Below are 15,237 nucleotides of genomic sequence, written 5' to 3'. Positions count from 1 at the left end.
CAGCATCAAAATTTATTGATACAACTGTGTTTTGTTATGTTTCTAAAATAAAACATGAAAAGCATTGTTGTTTATTGTTTATTGTTTATTAAGGATCCCCATTAATCATCACCGTAGTGACGACCATTCTTCCTAGGGTCCAACACAAGACAAACACAAACAAATATTATAAAGCAAAATAGATGTTGTTGTTATGTTATTGTTATTGTTATATTAGAAAAATGAAAACCTCCTGGATTTTGAAGAAAAAAAAAGGCACAGTAGCATGTTTTTCATGTTATAAAAATAACAAAAGAAAACAGTAACATGAAATAAAATAACCCAATCAAACAGGTTTTAACCTAAACTCCTTGCTGATAACAGCTTCTCTTAGTTTCTTTTTTAAGCTTGAAGTATTTCACATTAGGATTAATTGTGGGTGGGGGGGAGCTGTTCCAATATGTTACAGCGCTATACGTTACCATTTTTTTAAGAGCATTGGTTCTGGGCATTGGCAGAGTAAAGCCATAACCTATGGCCAGTCTGGTATCATAACCATGTCTATGATTGGTAGGTAATAGCTGCGAGAACAGGTTGGTGGGTTTACGTAATGTATACTTTATAATAATAATAATAAATATTCTTTAAAAATACCATCAGGCTGCATGCTAGACTTTCATCTACTGTCATCCACGACAGCCTGGTATGCATTTCTTCCACATTACTCCTTGTAGGGCAGTAAAGAACAAGGCGAGCTGCTCTTGACAAGCTCCTGTTTTGATGCACTAGACCAGATCGTAGAGTAATAGTCCAGATGGGACAAGACTAGAGACTGTGTTACTTAATTGTTGACTCTGTCAACAGTCGAGCATATCTTTTAATGATAAAGATGTTTCTACTAATTTTGGACACTATGTTGTTAATATTAATAGTCCATGATAATGTTTCATCAATCGTGACACCCAACAATTTAGCCACTTTTACCTGTTCGATAGTATTTCCCTGCAATGGAAGACACAGTTTGTGGTCCAACATTAATGCATGCTTTGAGCCCAATATTATATTTTAATTTGTTTTCTAACCAGCATTAACTCTATTGACTTGTTCGAAAGCATGAAGCTATGCAGTTTCTGTGTGAGTGTATGGACACAATGATTGGTAGTGGAATTGGCAGCGATGCAAGGGGCACCAGCTAAAATCTTGCCCAGGATACCAAATTGGTCATGGCCGGCCCTGAGCACACCAACTTTTCGCTTTCCTCTTGCTAAAACTGTTCTGCAACATACATGATCCCTCTCAATAAAATCATGATGTAACCAACATTCTGGTAAAATAATTGTATTCACACAAACAGCATATAAACCAGAAAAACTGAACACATTTATTGATCCAAAAACGTAGTGTAAAAAAATACATATTTCATTAGTTGAGCAAATAATCTACTTTTTAGGTTATAATTCATTCTTTAGTTCTATCTCACAGGATGATCAAATTCCCTTCATATAAAAAAAGCTAAAAGCATTTTTCCTAGAATTAGTTAAAATTAAAAAATATTCTAAACAGTTTTTTCTTAAGAGGAAACAGTGTGATTATGTATTAATGTGTGTGCACACATTATAACACACATGTATGCACATTAGTATGAATCTATCTTTACTGGTCCCATACTAATTTCGTGTCCTCCTCACTAATGAACGGGAGGAGGTAAGACACACGAATCAGCACTTTAAAAACAAAGTACAGTAGACCTTATGGAGAGGAGTCTGAGTCTAGTTTTCCCTGTCGATGAACTGCAGGTGGATGGGGGCAGCAGGGCAGAGCAGGCCGTGGGTTTTGGCCTTGACATCAGTAGTAAGCGGAGACACGCCAATGTGGAACTTTTGAATGAGCTGCACAAGGAGCAAAGACACAAATCAGATTTTATGACTCATTATCAATGAATACATTTATAAGTGTGTTTATCTAGAAGTCAAAGATCTTTAGTAGCACAGCTGGGAGCTGGTTTGCTTCCTCTGGCAGATTCAACAATACTCAGGGATTGTGTGAGCTATGTAATCTGGAAGAATTAGAACATTTGTATTTTTTGTACTATTCTATGATGATTTAAGAATGTTAATTTTTCCATGAAATGGTTTGGCAAAACATTTTTTATTGTTTAATTTAGTGTTTAGGTTTGCAAAAAATGTCTCAAAAGCCTGATATAGACAGCAAGATGGACTATTTTATTAAAATGTATAGTATTTACTCTGATTTATCGGGTAATATATAGTAAATGTCAGTGATTTGTGTTGTAGACTATGAAGGTCTGAAGATCTGATTGTGAAAGTCGTATATATATATATATGTCTGAAGACACATTTTGAATGTGTGTACAGCTAATTCATTAATCCCCTACCCTTGTGAGAGCTAGATGCATCTCTAACTCTGCTATTCTCTTGCCGATGCAGCTCCTGATGCCGTAGCCAAAGGGAATCGAGCCAAAGTTGTCGACACGATCTGTGGAATCTTTTCGTATCCAGCGATCAGGTCTGAAGTCTGACGCATCACCAAAGTTCTCTTCATCAAAAGATGTGGAGTAGTGACAAAGGGCCAACTGAGTCTAACAAAGTAAGAAAAAATGTCAGTTGTGTAATGAAAACAGCTGGCCTATGTATGAGTAATGCAGGATATGTTACATCTGGTCCCACTGTAATGTTTTTGGCTGACTTTTATGGCCATGCTTTTTCTTCAGCACATGCACACACTAGAGGACTCACATCTATTATGTCTCTATCAGTCTTACCCCTTTGGGGATTAAGTATCCGCCCACCACCAAGTCATCCTGGGTTATCCGTCCGTTGCCTGGGAGAACTGGAAAAAACCTGCTCCCAGACAGGGGTACATAAAGACTGTTACTCAACAGCAAATATACTTTTCTTCTTACAAAGTGTAAGTCTAACTGGATAAGTGAAAGCCCCACAGAGAAAGATAATGGACAAATTAGATACTGATGTGACATGTTGAACAGTCATGCCCTAACTTTTCTCTCTTATTGCTACTGTATATTTTTTGTAAATTTGTAAATTCTATTGTTATACTGCATATTTAACAGTATTTATTTATATTTCTTACTTTCATTTCTGTTTTTTATTCTTTATAGGTTAAGTGAGCTTTGTACTTGAGAGCAAAGATCCTTGTTTGTCTACGCAAACCTGGCCAATAAAGCTGATTCTGATTCTGATTCTGATTCTGATTAAAGTCGCTTAAACTATTGCTCAGTTGTTTCAAACATTGCAAGTGAGAGCAAACAAAAAGAAGAAAAGAAGAAGAAAAAGCTCAGGGAGTATAAATATTCATGCAGTCTGTACCTGAGTGTCTCTTTGACCAGCCCTCTGATGAGAGGAAGACGAGGGACATCGTCTGCTGTGGCGACTGCTCCAGGTCCCAGGGTCTCCGTCACTTCCGTAAAGATTTGCTGCTGTATTTGAGGGTGCCGCGCTAACAGGTAGCAGGCCCATGAAAGAGTAAAGGATGTCTAGGGGAATAGAAAAGGGTATTTCTTTAAAAGAAATCTGTTGTATAGATTGCTATTTGAATGTGTAGTATATTAGTATTGTTTATTTGCTCCTAAAAGAAATCTTTGTGGAGATGTTGCCTTTTATTCTTGATGTTTTACAGCAGGTTTGACTGCAATGTAAGCAGATATAAGAGTTTCTGTATTGTTGCGTAAGTGTTGGGAAACAATGAGGGGCTTCAATTCCAGTACTGAGAAGACACTCAAGTCCACTTCACCAGCTGCACTCTCAGCCCTTTATCCCTCCAGCCCCTTATTACACTGTGCACTTTAGATTAAATGTAATAAGAATAGACAGGCGTACTGTGTAACCTCCCGATTCACTGCTGTGAGCCAATGCTGGCACAGCTACACAGGCATGGATGTGGCGCCAGAAACACTCTTGAAACTGAACAATGACTCAAACACACACACACACACACACACACACACACACACATACACACACACACACACACACACACGGACACAGACACACACCGTGTCGACCCCAGCCAGTAGCATCTCCGTAAAATTGGCATAGATCTCCTCAGTGCTCATCTCCTTGGTAATGAGCATGTGTGTGAGCAGTCCCCCCTTCACCTCCTCTCCCCTCTCAAGTTGGGCCTTAATCTCTGCAAGCCTCTTGTCAACATGAATACTGCCTGGGATCAGACAGAGAAGGTGGGATGAATGGAAAGGTGGGAAAAAGGGAAGGGTAGTGAAGGAAAATGGAAAAAATAGAACAGTTATGGTTAACGGTTATGTAACAGAGGGACCCCATACTCCCACAATCCCATGGCACAGCTTAGAGATGTATATGCAATCAACATTCCTCTCTATTGATGTCAGGCTATTCATAAAAACTATTTTTTGCAAATGCTTAACCCGAACTAAGCTGTATTGTTTTGTATTTTAAAAAGAACCACAGAGAAAGCATTATCTAACATGTTTACACATCGGAAACTATATATAACTAGAGAATGCAATTTCTGAAGAAAAGAAAAGCATTGAATATTTTCAAAAAGTATAAATGGGAATTAAAAGTTGTAGAAAACTCTTACTGGATGAAAGACGTGTAACATTTTAAAGCAACACTATGTAACTTTTCCCGCTTCGGTCCCCCTACAGGTTGTCTCACTGGAACTACATCTCACACTATCGGGTAGCACGAGCTGTAGTTCCAATGAGACAACCTGTAGTGAAGTAGTTCTACTTCGTTACTATACATCTCTGGTCAATGCTGAAGAAAAAAATCCTGATGATAGCTTTCTCGGCTTGGAGACTTCAAGCCTCTGTAGCATCCAGCTTGACCCTTACTATGGACTATAAATCAGGAAACCTCTGCTTCCTCTGCTTTAATTTTCTTCACTTTTTGGAAGTGAAGTACTAAATTGCTGGAATACCCTTTTAAAAGAACTGTAGTTACTCCAGGCAGATAGTTCACTGGAACATAAAAGCATACTAAAAAGTATTTATGTGCCCTCTGTGGTAAGAATTACAGCACTTACTGAATTTGAAGAGGCCATCCCAGGAGAAACAGAACTCCTCCCATGGTTTGGGGATGACCGGTCGGAGCCACTTGGGGATCGCTCCGGCATACATGGTTGTCTTGAAGGAGCTGAACATGAGGTGCAGAGCACCGATGTAGTCTTGGGTTTCCTGGGGAATCTCATTTTCCAAACAGCCTAGTCGGGACTCGTACAAAATGACTGCCACACCTGTAGACAAGACAACGGCAAGGAAGAGGTAGACAGCGGTTCAATAATCCAGTTGGAAAGCTGCAATGATTGCTTTCCATCACTTGTTCCTTACTGTAAGTATAACTGGAATGTAACAGGTCAATCACAATGTGGTAAATCTAATTTTGAGAAGATTTAATGATATGGTTTACGGATTTTTCTATTTTCCTCTCTGCTATCACCTCCTCCTGCGTACCTGTTGTCCTCTCTGATGGCCTCACTGATCTCCTTACCCCCCCCCCACCTGCACTATCCTTTCAAATCCACCATGCCCAACATTCAGTTCATTCACAAACATTTGTCTTTACAAACCTTCCATGGCATATTTGAAGAAGAGGTCATTCACGTTGAGAACAGTTGCTCCGTCAGACTCCTGGGAGCGCAGAATAGCAACTCTCTTGATGAGGTCATCTACCACTTGGTTCACATCATCAGAGAAGACTGCTACATCACGGGGACGCATGACCAGCTGCCTGAGCACGCTCCGCATCTTTAGCCAATCTTCTCCCTCACTGGAAAACAGGACACAAGCAACAAGGTACATTTTTGGAAAGACATTCATAGACTTATAGAGAAAATTGCCTTGTCATTATCCTGTTAGTCCTGCATTGCCAGACCTATATCCACAGCGCTGAGGAGGAGTGTCGGGCTAGTCCAAAAACATTCCTGGATAGGAGAAAACCAAACTCTGGTTTACTGGCATTTCTTTAAACCAATCACAATCACCTTTGGCGGCTTCCCTTCATCTTAGCGTCAGACACAGGTACGGTGCCTCTGCAAAATAGCCTCGGGAAGGAACTTGTTTTGGGGGAATGTGCACGTAGGGAGGCCAGCTTTGGAATTAAAAGGGCTGTCGAGTGTGTGATGAGACTTTTACTCAAAAAAAAGGTAAATATAATTAGATTTTTTTTTTTCAGGTTTCCTGAATCGACTGGAATTTAGAATGCCAACACAAAGAAAGCGGAAGGTGAGGGACATCCGACCGAAAATGAGGGACATCAGGCAACGGAACAATCCCGTAAATGGAACGCCATCAATATACAGTCTATAGCTATATAGTCTATATTATAGACTATTATCATGTCGACCCACAAAGTCATTAATTTCAGGAAGTCCTTGTCCAGACTCAAATTATCAAAGTTTGAAGGTAGACTCACGCTGAGATGAGGCCAGTGGAACGGCCTCTCATGTCTCTGTACTCCTTCCAGGACTCCATGTTAGCTCTTTGAGGGGCCACGCCCTCGGCCCTCAGCACCTCAGCCACCAGGTCACGGTCCGCCACTGAGACCACCAGCTGGGGTCCAAAACGGGATTTGAATATTTTGCCATACTTCTTCCTGTGCTCCATCTATAAAGCAGTAGTGACACAAATAAATTAGTAGTCACATGTATTTCTTTTGAAGAAAATTAGGACTCATTTTATTTTATTAGACTGACTATTTTTTATTAAATCAAAATGTAATGCATTTTAGTTGTTAAAAGTCCCTGAGCAGAGGCCACATGACCACATCTGAGGCAGGGAAGATAAAGTGGGTTTGGAAAGGAACCGCCCCCTCAGGTGAAATCACTTGGCTTAAAGGGATATTTCACCGTTGGAAAGATGAATATATCCTTAAATTGGGTAACTTATGTAGTAGAAATGTGAATTTCTTTTAGAAATTGGTGGCTTCTAGGCCGAGAAAAGCCAGAAAATGTCTTTTTGGCTCATGTGGATGAAAGACACCAAATCCCAGAATGCACTTGCTTCACTGCTTTAGAGTCCACTCCCAAGCCACGCCTACCGTTTACAGACAGACAGACAGTGAAACAGTCAACTCAACTCAAGTGTGTTTTATTGTCATTTCAACCATATATGTACACAAAACAACGTTTCACCGTGGCTCAAGTGGTGTCACACATTTAAAATATATAAAAACGACATTATATATAAACGACATACAAAACAGGCTACATTTAGTGCACACACATTATAGGCTCCGTAAAGTTCAGCAACGCATACTAGCATTAGCGCTTGGTGGGCTGTAAACACCGAGTATAAACACAGCCGTAAAATTGCGTGGAATGTAGAATGGTCGGCATTTAACAGTCACAAACTCCACCAGCAGTTAGTTGGATACAAGCACCAGTCCGTGTTAACACAGCCCACCTCCACTAGTCTTACCCGGCGACAGAGCAGCAGGCCTGGTAGCTGGATAGTCCGGTACATTGTTGTTCAGTCAGAGAAGTGAATGTTGCTACATGGTAGGTAGGCTGTCACGAGGAGACCGCATACCAGGCTACTGAACGAGACCGTAAGGACCGTAACCGAGGGTACTGCATGAGTATATATTCAAAAGGGTATCTAGGTTCTCGGCAAGTTTGAGTTATCAACCGATCCCAAAAGCCTTTATTTTTTTCATGCATCTTCGATGATTGTGTACATAGTAATTCATAGGCTACATTATCAATGGATATCACATACAAATACATGTCATGTTATCTTGGTAGTTATGTTAACTGTTGTTACATGGTAGGTAGGCTGTCACGAGGAGACCGCACACCAGGCTACTGAACAAGACCGTAACCATGCCTAATGCATGAGTCTATGTGATCAAACGGGTGTCTATAGGTTCTCGGCAAGTTTGAGTTATCAACCGATCCCAGAAGCCTTTATGTCTCGTGCATTTTAGAATTGTGTTCATGGAAATTCATAGGCTACATTACCAAGGGGAAAGTATTATATCACATACAAATACACGTAATGTTATTTTGGTAGTTACGTTAAGTTAAATGTTAGAAGTGAATGTTGCTACATGGTAGTTAGACTGTCACGAGGAGACTGCACACCAGGTTACCGAATATAACCGTGGCCAGTGCGTGAGTCTAGTGTCGGTCAGTATGAGTGTATATGTGGTATGTCGCGACCGAATGTAACCGTGCAACCGCTCGAGTCTAATGTAATCAAGCGGCGTCTTGATTCCTGGCGGGGGAAGTAAATGCGTGATTTGGAAAAAATGGGTTGAATTATAATGTAGTTAATATTGGGAAAGAAAATTAATCAATTGAAATCAAAGTGTGAATAGAAAATAGCAGTTTAGTGACAGTAAATTACTATTATCCTTGTAATAGATTTATTTATGATCTATTGAAAGATGTAAGAGGGTCAACGCAAGGAAAAATAGTATGGTGTGGAGATTTGAATGCACACAGCACAATGTGGGGGAGTAATGATACAGATGTAAATGGGTCTGTGATAGAAGAGTTCATTGATGATATGGAATTGGTGTGAATTAATGATGGAAATGGTACAAGATATAATAGTTCACAGAATACGGAGAGTGTTATACATCCAACAATCACATCTGCTACAATTGCTAGTGTTAGTACTTGGGAAGTTTTAAATCAATCAACAGTTGGTAGTGACCATTACCCAATAAGGTAACTGTTTCTTTTAAGGTGCTTTTAATAAGCAGTAATTAACCGTTAATAAGCAGAAATTAACATTATTAACCAGTAACAATGCTATTTTGCAGCTACTGAAACTAAAGTGGGAACAGTGTCTTATTTAAATTAATAAACTCTTTATTATGCACTTATTAACCAGTAACAATGCTCCTTTGCAGCTACTCGAACTGAAGTGGGAACAGTGTCTTATTAAGATGAGTAAATGTTTATAGAAATACATATTTTGTTGATTTTTTTTTTTTACATTTCATAACATTCATATTTCATAACTTTCAACTAAACACAGCAACAAAAAGAACATTCGGTAGCGCTTCTAGTTCTAATCAGTGCGCGATTGAGATGCTAACATCTAGCTAGGTTCGGGGAGTGGTTTGCATTGCCCTAATAAGTCACGAGAGGAGTTTGAGTTGTATGAAAGATGTACTGCCTTGCTGCAACCACAAACACACATACAGATGGAAAATAAAAATAGACCTCTTAAAAAAAGTGTTCTTCGTTATGTGATCTTTCAAGAGATAAGTGGAAAAGTTAAGATTTGAAGAGGTCAGTGTCTGCTCCTTAAAGTTACGGAGTAGAGATCCCATGAGTTCAGTAGCTTAGTTGTTCTGTATCAACACTCCTCCAAGTCAAGGAGTTCCAAGATCCAAGAATCCAGTTTCTTGTTCTGTGTGTATTTGTTATACACTACCTCAAGTACTGCTACCTGGGTAGAGCTAATAGTGTGGCTGTGTTCTTGTTGGGGTTCGAAAAAGTAATCGAGCAAGTCAGATGTCCTCTGTGGGCAGGTCCTACAGTAGGCCTCACTGCCTCCACAACTGTCTATAGTCTAGCTGGGCTGGGCTAGCAATCTCAAGTGTTTCTCCTTATCTTATCTGGTCTTTCAAAGAAAAAAAAAAACACACACATAGTGCAGGGTAATAAGTTATTCTGTTCTCTCTCTGTTTAACAAAACTACCTCATTTCTTAATTTACAATACTTTACAATGTAGCCTATAACCAATAACAAAGGATATACTTGGATTACAATAAAATGAATAATTTACCATACATCAAAACAACATGGTATTTCAACAACAATTTACAAATGAATTATTTATTACATTACATGCATTTAGCTGATGCTTTTATCCAAAACGACTTCAAATAAACTTTTAAACATTTTTTACATAGCATTTTAATGTTCCGCATTAAACCATAACATGGTCTTGACTTATCCTCACTAAATTATACATGAAATGTATATGTAAATAACCAAAATCTGTTAAATCACAATGTAGTTTATTTCAACCGTCAGTGTTTTTTTTGTTGCTGAGTTCAAAGTTATGAAATATGAATGTTAGGAAATGTTAAAACAAATTATATATATTTTCCACAAAAGAGGGCTTAGAGTGTGATTTTGTGCTTTTCCACGTCCTTCTTTTAATTATTGTTTAGCCTATAAATATTAACTCATCTGTTCCCACTTTAGTTCCAGTAGCTGCAAAGGAGCATTGCTACTGGTTAATAAGTGCATAATAAAATTTTATTAGCCTTCATAACAAAAACCTCCTATAATCTGATTAATGTCATTAAACATCTTATTAACATCGATGTCTGTTAACAACTGTTAACAAAAATGTGAGAAAAGAAATGTCATGTGTAAATGATTTTGAGTCGTTAATAAAACAAACCGAGAGAAGCAATCTGGGAAAGACACGATACGCGCCGTTTCTTCATTGTTTCTGTTTCACCTGCTTCAGACAGGTCACATACCCAGTGTTGGGAGTAACGCGTTACAAAAGTAACGCAATTACAGTAATGTATTCCTTTTTGCTGTAACGCAGTAATATAACGCATTACTAATTAAATTTCGGTAATATTATACTCGTTACAATCTCAGTAACGTGAGTTACAACGCATTTTAACGCAACATTTAGTGGTGCATTGTTTTTTTTAAGAATTCACCAACACCGCGACACATTTCTTCACAGGAAAAAAAAAAAAGGCGTATTATTTTCCTGTCGCTGTATTCGATGGTTGAGATGACTGCAGAGACAGATACATTTGCGAGATGGATATTATTTTCAGGAGTTATTACGCTGCGTTGAAGTGAGCTGTCCTGTTTCTGTTCCCGTGGTCAGAACCAGAGACGGTACGGACAGCATGTATGTCCCAACAGGTGACGGTACGTCAGCGGCTGACAGATATAAACATGTCGGGAATTAATGTTGAGGCTTGCTACACGTAAATATCATTGCCTTTTATCAGCCGTAGAGAGTAACTATGCCTGTAGTGGAATGTACGGTAGCCGACAGGGGCAAACGCCCTGCAACTTAAGAAAACACACGCAAATAGACAAAACACAAGCAAATTAAGAAAACAACTTCATTAATTTGACAACACATGCGCAGCATTCAGCAAACGCACTGCAAATACCACAACACAACCAAATACATAAACGCACTGCAAATAAAAAACCATGCAAAAAGAAAAGCACGCAAACCCCGAAAAAAGAAGCGATGCAAAAAGAAAAACAACTTCATTAATTTGACAACACATGCGCAGCATTCAGAAAACGCACTGCAAATATCACAACACAACCAAATACATAAACGCGCTGCAAATACACACAACACAACCAAATAGATAAACGCGCTGCAAATATGAAACGATGCAAAAAGAAAAGCACTCAAACCCCGAAAACAAATGCAACAAAAAAACGCTGCATCCAGATTACACAACGGAAGTTCTCCAGGCCTCTAGAGGGAGCAGCTAAGTGGAACAGCTGGATTTTTGACCGTTATTAACCGATATTAAATTCATATTATTATTATTATTATTATTAATAACATAATATATTATTAATATACAGTCTATGCTCCCGTCTCATGCCCTCCCGGCTGGTGCTGCCCCGAGCTTCGGCTTTTCAAAATAAAAGCTTGCGTCTGGTCCGCTATGTGTTTGTACTTGGTGGTGGTGTGTTGGATGTTTGTGAACTAAACAGTACGGCAATCATGCTGATGAATACAATAACTTTTTCAGCAGATGTCTTACTTACAACACGTTGGAGTTAGCAAAGCAGTTTTGTGTTTACATGTGCGGGCGGGATTTATTCAGTTTGATAAATCCCACGGTAAATTGGCTGGTTTACTAACAGGGAGGGACTAGAAATCCTGTCTGTTTTTTGTATTTCAAGAGCGAATTGCTCCACAATATGAATACAGATTGATCACTTATTTTGTTGGTAACCGTTGTTGTATAATCACAATATTACACTTGAGGAGGTCTACACTTCAGTAATTTCGGACCTCGAAATTAAACCCTCTCATGTGGCTTAAACAAACGTCAACGTTAAACACTGATGCCGTTTTAAATGTTTTATCACCACGAGTTTACAGACGTCTCTGCTGATTGAGTATCAGCTGGGACCTGAGCCGAGACACACCAACCAAACGAGAGAAAACAGATCTCAAACATAGATTTAATATTTACAGTCTATGCAGTCTATGCAGTCTCTCTCTCTCTCTCTCGCTCTCCCTCTCTCCCTCTCTCCCCGTGAGGTCGAAAATCCAGCTGTTCCACTTAGCTGCTCCCTCTAGAGGTCTGGAGAACTTCCGTTGTGTAATCTGGATGCAGCGTTTTTTTGTTGCATTTGTTTTCTGGGTTGGTGTGCTTTTCTTTTTGCATCGTTTCATATTTGCAGTGCGTTTATCTATTTGGTTGTGTTGTGTGTATTTGCAGTGCGTTTATGTATTTGGTTGTGTTGTGTGTATTTGCAGCGCGTTTATGTATTTGGTTGTGTTGTGATATTTGCAGCGCGTTTGCTGAATGCTGCGCATGTGTTGTCAAATTAATGAAGTTGTTTTTCTTTTTGCATCGCTTCTTTTTTCGGGGTTTGCGTGCTTTTCTTTTTGCATCGTTTCATATTTGCAGTGCGTTTATGTATTTGGTTGTGTTGTGGTATTTGCAGCGCGTTTGCTGAATGCTGCACATGTGTTGTCAAATTAATGAAGTTGTTTTCTTAATTTGCTTGTGTTTTGTCTATTTGCGTGTGTTTTCTTAAGTTGCAGGGCGTTTGCCCCTGTCGGCCACCGTAGGAATGGCTTCGAATGACGACCAAAAGCGCTTGTCTTTTACTATGACCATTTACTGTTCAATATGTTACAGTTTTACAAACAAGAAAGTGAACAACTTGAGCCTGACGGACATGTTGCATCTCAGTAAGCTAACAAGAGTAGGCTACACAACAGACAACTTCCGTGTAGCCTACTTCAAAATAAAAGCACTTCCTGTGACGGTTCGCAGTAAAACTAAATTACTGTTAAATAAGGTTGTGTAGGCTACCTTTTCACAAATCAGCTGTAAATCAAGTGAATAGTGAGTTTTAATCACACTATAATTGAACATTTCCTTTAGCGTGTTTTAACCTAAACAACATGAATTTCTTATTGAAGTGCTATAAACAAACATTTTACAACAATGCCATACTTTTGAGTATTTTCATTTTCTCCTACTTGCCTATTATATGTTTTACTTATCTATTTTGTATAGCTTTAGTTACTTTGCATATTTATATTAATTAAACAAAATATGAATAATCTATGATGCATTAAAGTGGATAAAGAGGAGACTTTATTGATCCGGTGGTGAAATTCACAAGCTAGCTGCCAAATCAAACTTCCCCTGTTATTTTGGTGAAAGTAACTCAAAAGTAATGCAAAAGTAGTGTAACGCATTACAATTCAGAGACAGTAATATTGTAATATAACTAATTACTCTCAAATGACAGTAACTAGTAATCTATAATGTATTACATTTTGGAAGTAACTTGCCCAACACTGCACATACCTATACCTATATATATATATATATATATATATATATATATATATATATATATATATATATATATATATTATATCTGCCATCGAGGTACCCATCCCTGGCAAATTTGGTTTACGCTGAGATTACATTGGCTGTTCACCATTGGTGAAAAACACAAATAAAACAAAATGAGATTAAGTAGCCTACCAGGCGAGACATAGCCTACACGGACACCGTTACCTGAATTTCATGAACTCTACTAAACCCGTCTCTCCAGAAGAACTCGATTAAGTTGGATAGGGCGCTGGGTCCTGGCATCTCCTTCAGGGTCTTGATTCTGGTTTTCTTGCCGACATCTGCCGGTGTGATCAATCTTTCAGGCATGGCCTTTTCTCCAGCCGCGGGGATCCCAAATTCCTCGCTTGCTGTTGACTTGTGCAAAGCGCGTAAAACGACGAACAACTGCTTATTTAGCCGATAGCCTTGCATATTCTTCCAGCATGCTGTCGCAAAATGATTCAGGATTGCCATTATTTTGATACTTCCAGTGTTTCCGTGCGCACAAACGATAGGCTAAATGATCGAGTCAAAGTGTAAAACCGGCAGAGTTCACATATGCAAATACAATGATCCTGTCACGTCTGTAAATAGCCAGCTGTATACGCTAAGGTGCACAGCTACCAGGCGGTGACTAGCACAAAGACTGTTCACAAGCCAATAACGGTTGTACAAAGGAAAGCTCTTTCCGAAGTCAAAGTGAGGGCCGGAGGTGTCCTCCTGCCATTAATATGTAGAAGCTAAGGTTAAAGTACAAAGTAACATCCACCTGCTACATTTGCAGAAAGTTAAGATTAAAGTACAAAGTACACCTCCTAAGACAAGCTATATGAAATTACCAGAATTGACATTACGTAGCAGGACATCCAATTACTTTTATAGTTGATTCTGTAGCTACATTATCTGTGATGAAGAAAAATGCACTGCCAAAACCACCTAAAACTAGTGGAAGAACATATAAAATATAGGATGAGGGGGTATTCCTATTATCGAACCATACACTCCTCCCCTCTCTTGTATATTAGATGATCTGCGAGTTTGGTATAGTGTTAAAATCACACCCACATGGCTAGAGAGTGCCACAGTTACCACTTACTCCACTAATGGTTAAATACAGCCCAGATTCACTGCTGTGTGTTTATGTGTGGCCTCACTAACATCACACTTCACAGAGGTTGCACACACAGCATAATAACAGAATGTTGTATGACTCCATACATACTGCAGTGCAGTATATGTCAGATGGCCCTAAAAAAGATTTGACTAAGTATGGGGTTAACTGGCAACAGGTTGAGAAACTAAGTTTACCGTGTGTTTTCTGGACAGTCTGTTGCTGCTGTTTCTGTATCTCTCTCCCAAGCACAGTCACAATTGTTCAATGGCACTTCTCCACGTGTCGCTGGCAAAACCTGCCAGCTGGGAATGGAAAGATTTGGGACCACGGATACGCTCACAGATGCGGCTTACTATCTTCAGGACTGTAGAGGATCCTAGTATGCTGTACAGTAAAAAAGAGGTAATGTATTTAAGAAATTCATTACATCTATTGCCTTAGTTAAAAGAACTGTTGAGCTCAGTCCACAAACACAACGTACATCACACACACACACAGACATCATGGTGACTGAAAGTAGTGACGTTGACATGTCAGAACTATACGAGGTGCCACCCAATTTGTAG

At 39.1% G+C, this 15,237-nt stretch overlaps 1 protein-coding gene across 1 annotated transcript; it reads right to left on the bottom strand.

Annotated features, from left to right (window-relative positions):
* Positions 1-1,346: 1,346 nt before the first annotated feature.
* Positions 1,347-14,183, bottom strand: LOC116054723 (cytochrome P450 27C1-like). The gene is made up of 9 exons (XM_031306421.2): positions 13,741-14,183; positions 6,411-6,601; positions 5,566-5,765; positions 5,023-5,232; positions 4,013-4,176; positions 3,327-3,493; positions 2,762-2,840; positions 2,375-2,578; positions 1,347-1,868 (listed from the first exon to the last, which is right to left on the bottom strand). The coding sequence occupies exons 1-9, from the start codon at positions 14,029-14,031 to the stop codon at positions 1,749-1,751; spliced, it is 1,626 nt and encodes a 541-aa protein (XP_031162281.1). The 5' UTR covers positions 14,032-14,183; the 3' UTR covers positions 1,347-1,748.
* Between the last annotated feature and the right edge of the window lie 1,054 nt (positions 14,184-15,237).

This window comes from Sander lucioperca, chromosome 3 (assembly GCF_008315115.2).
Source record: "Sander lucioperca isolate FBNREF2018 chromosome 3, SLUC_FBN_1.2, whole genome shotgun sequence".
In the NCBI taxonomy this organism is placed as follows: domain Eukaryota; kingdom Metazoa; phylum Chordata; class Actinopteri; order Perciformes; family Percidae; genus Sander; species Sander lucioperca.
The sequence above is the reverse complement of the archived record's forward strand: the minus strand, read 5'-3'. Positions and strand labels throughout refer to the sequence as shown.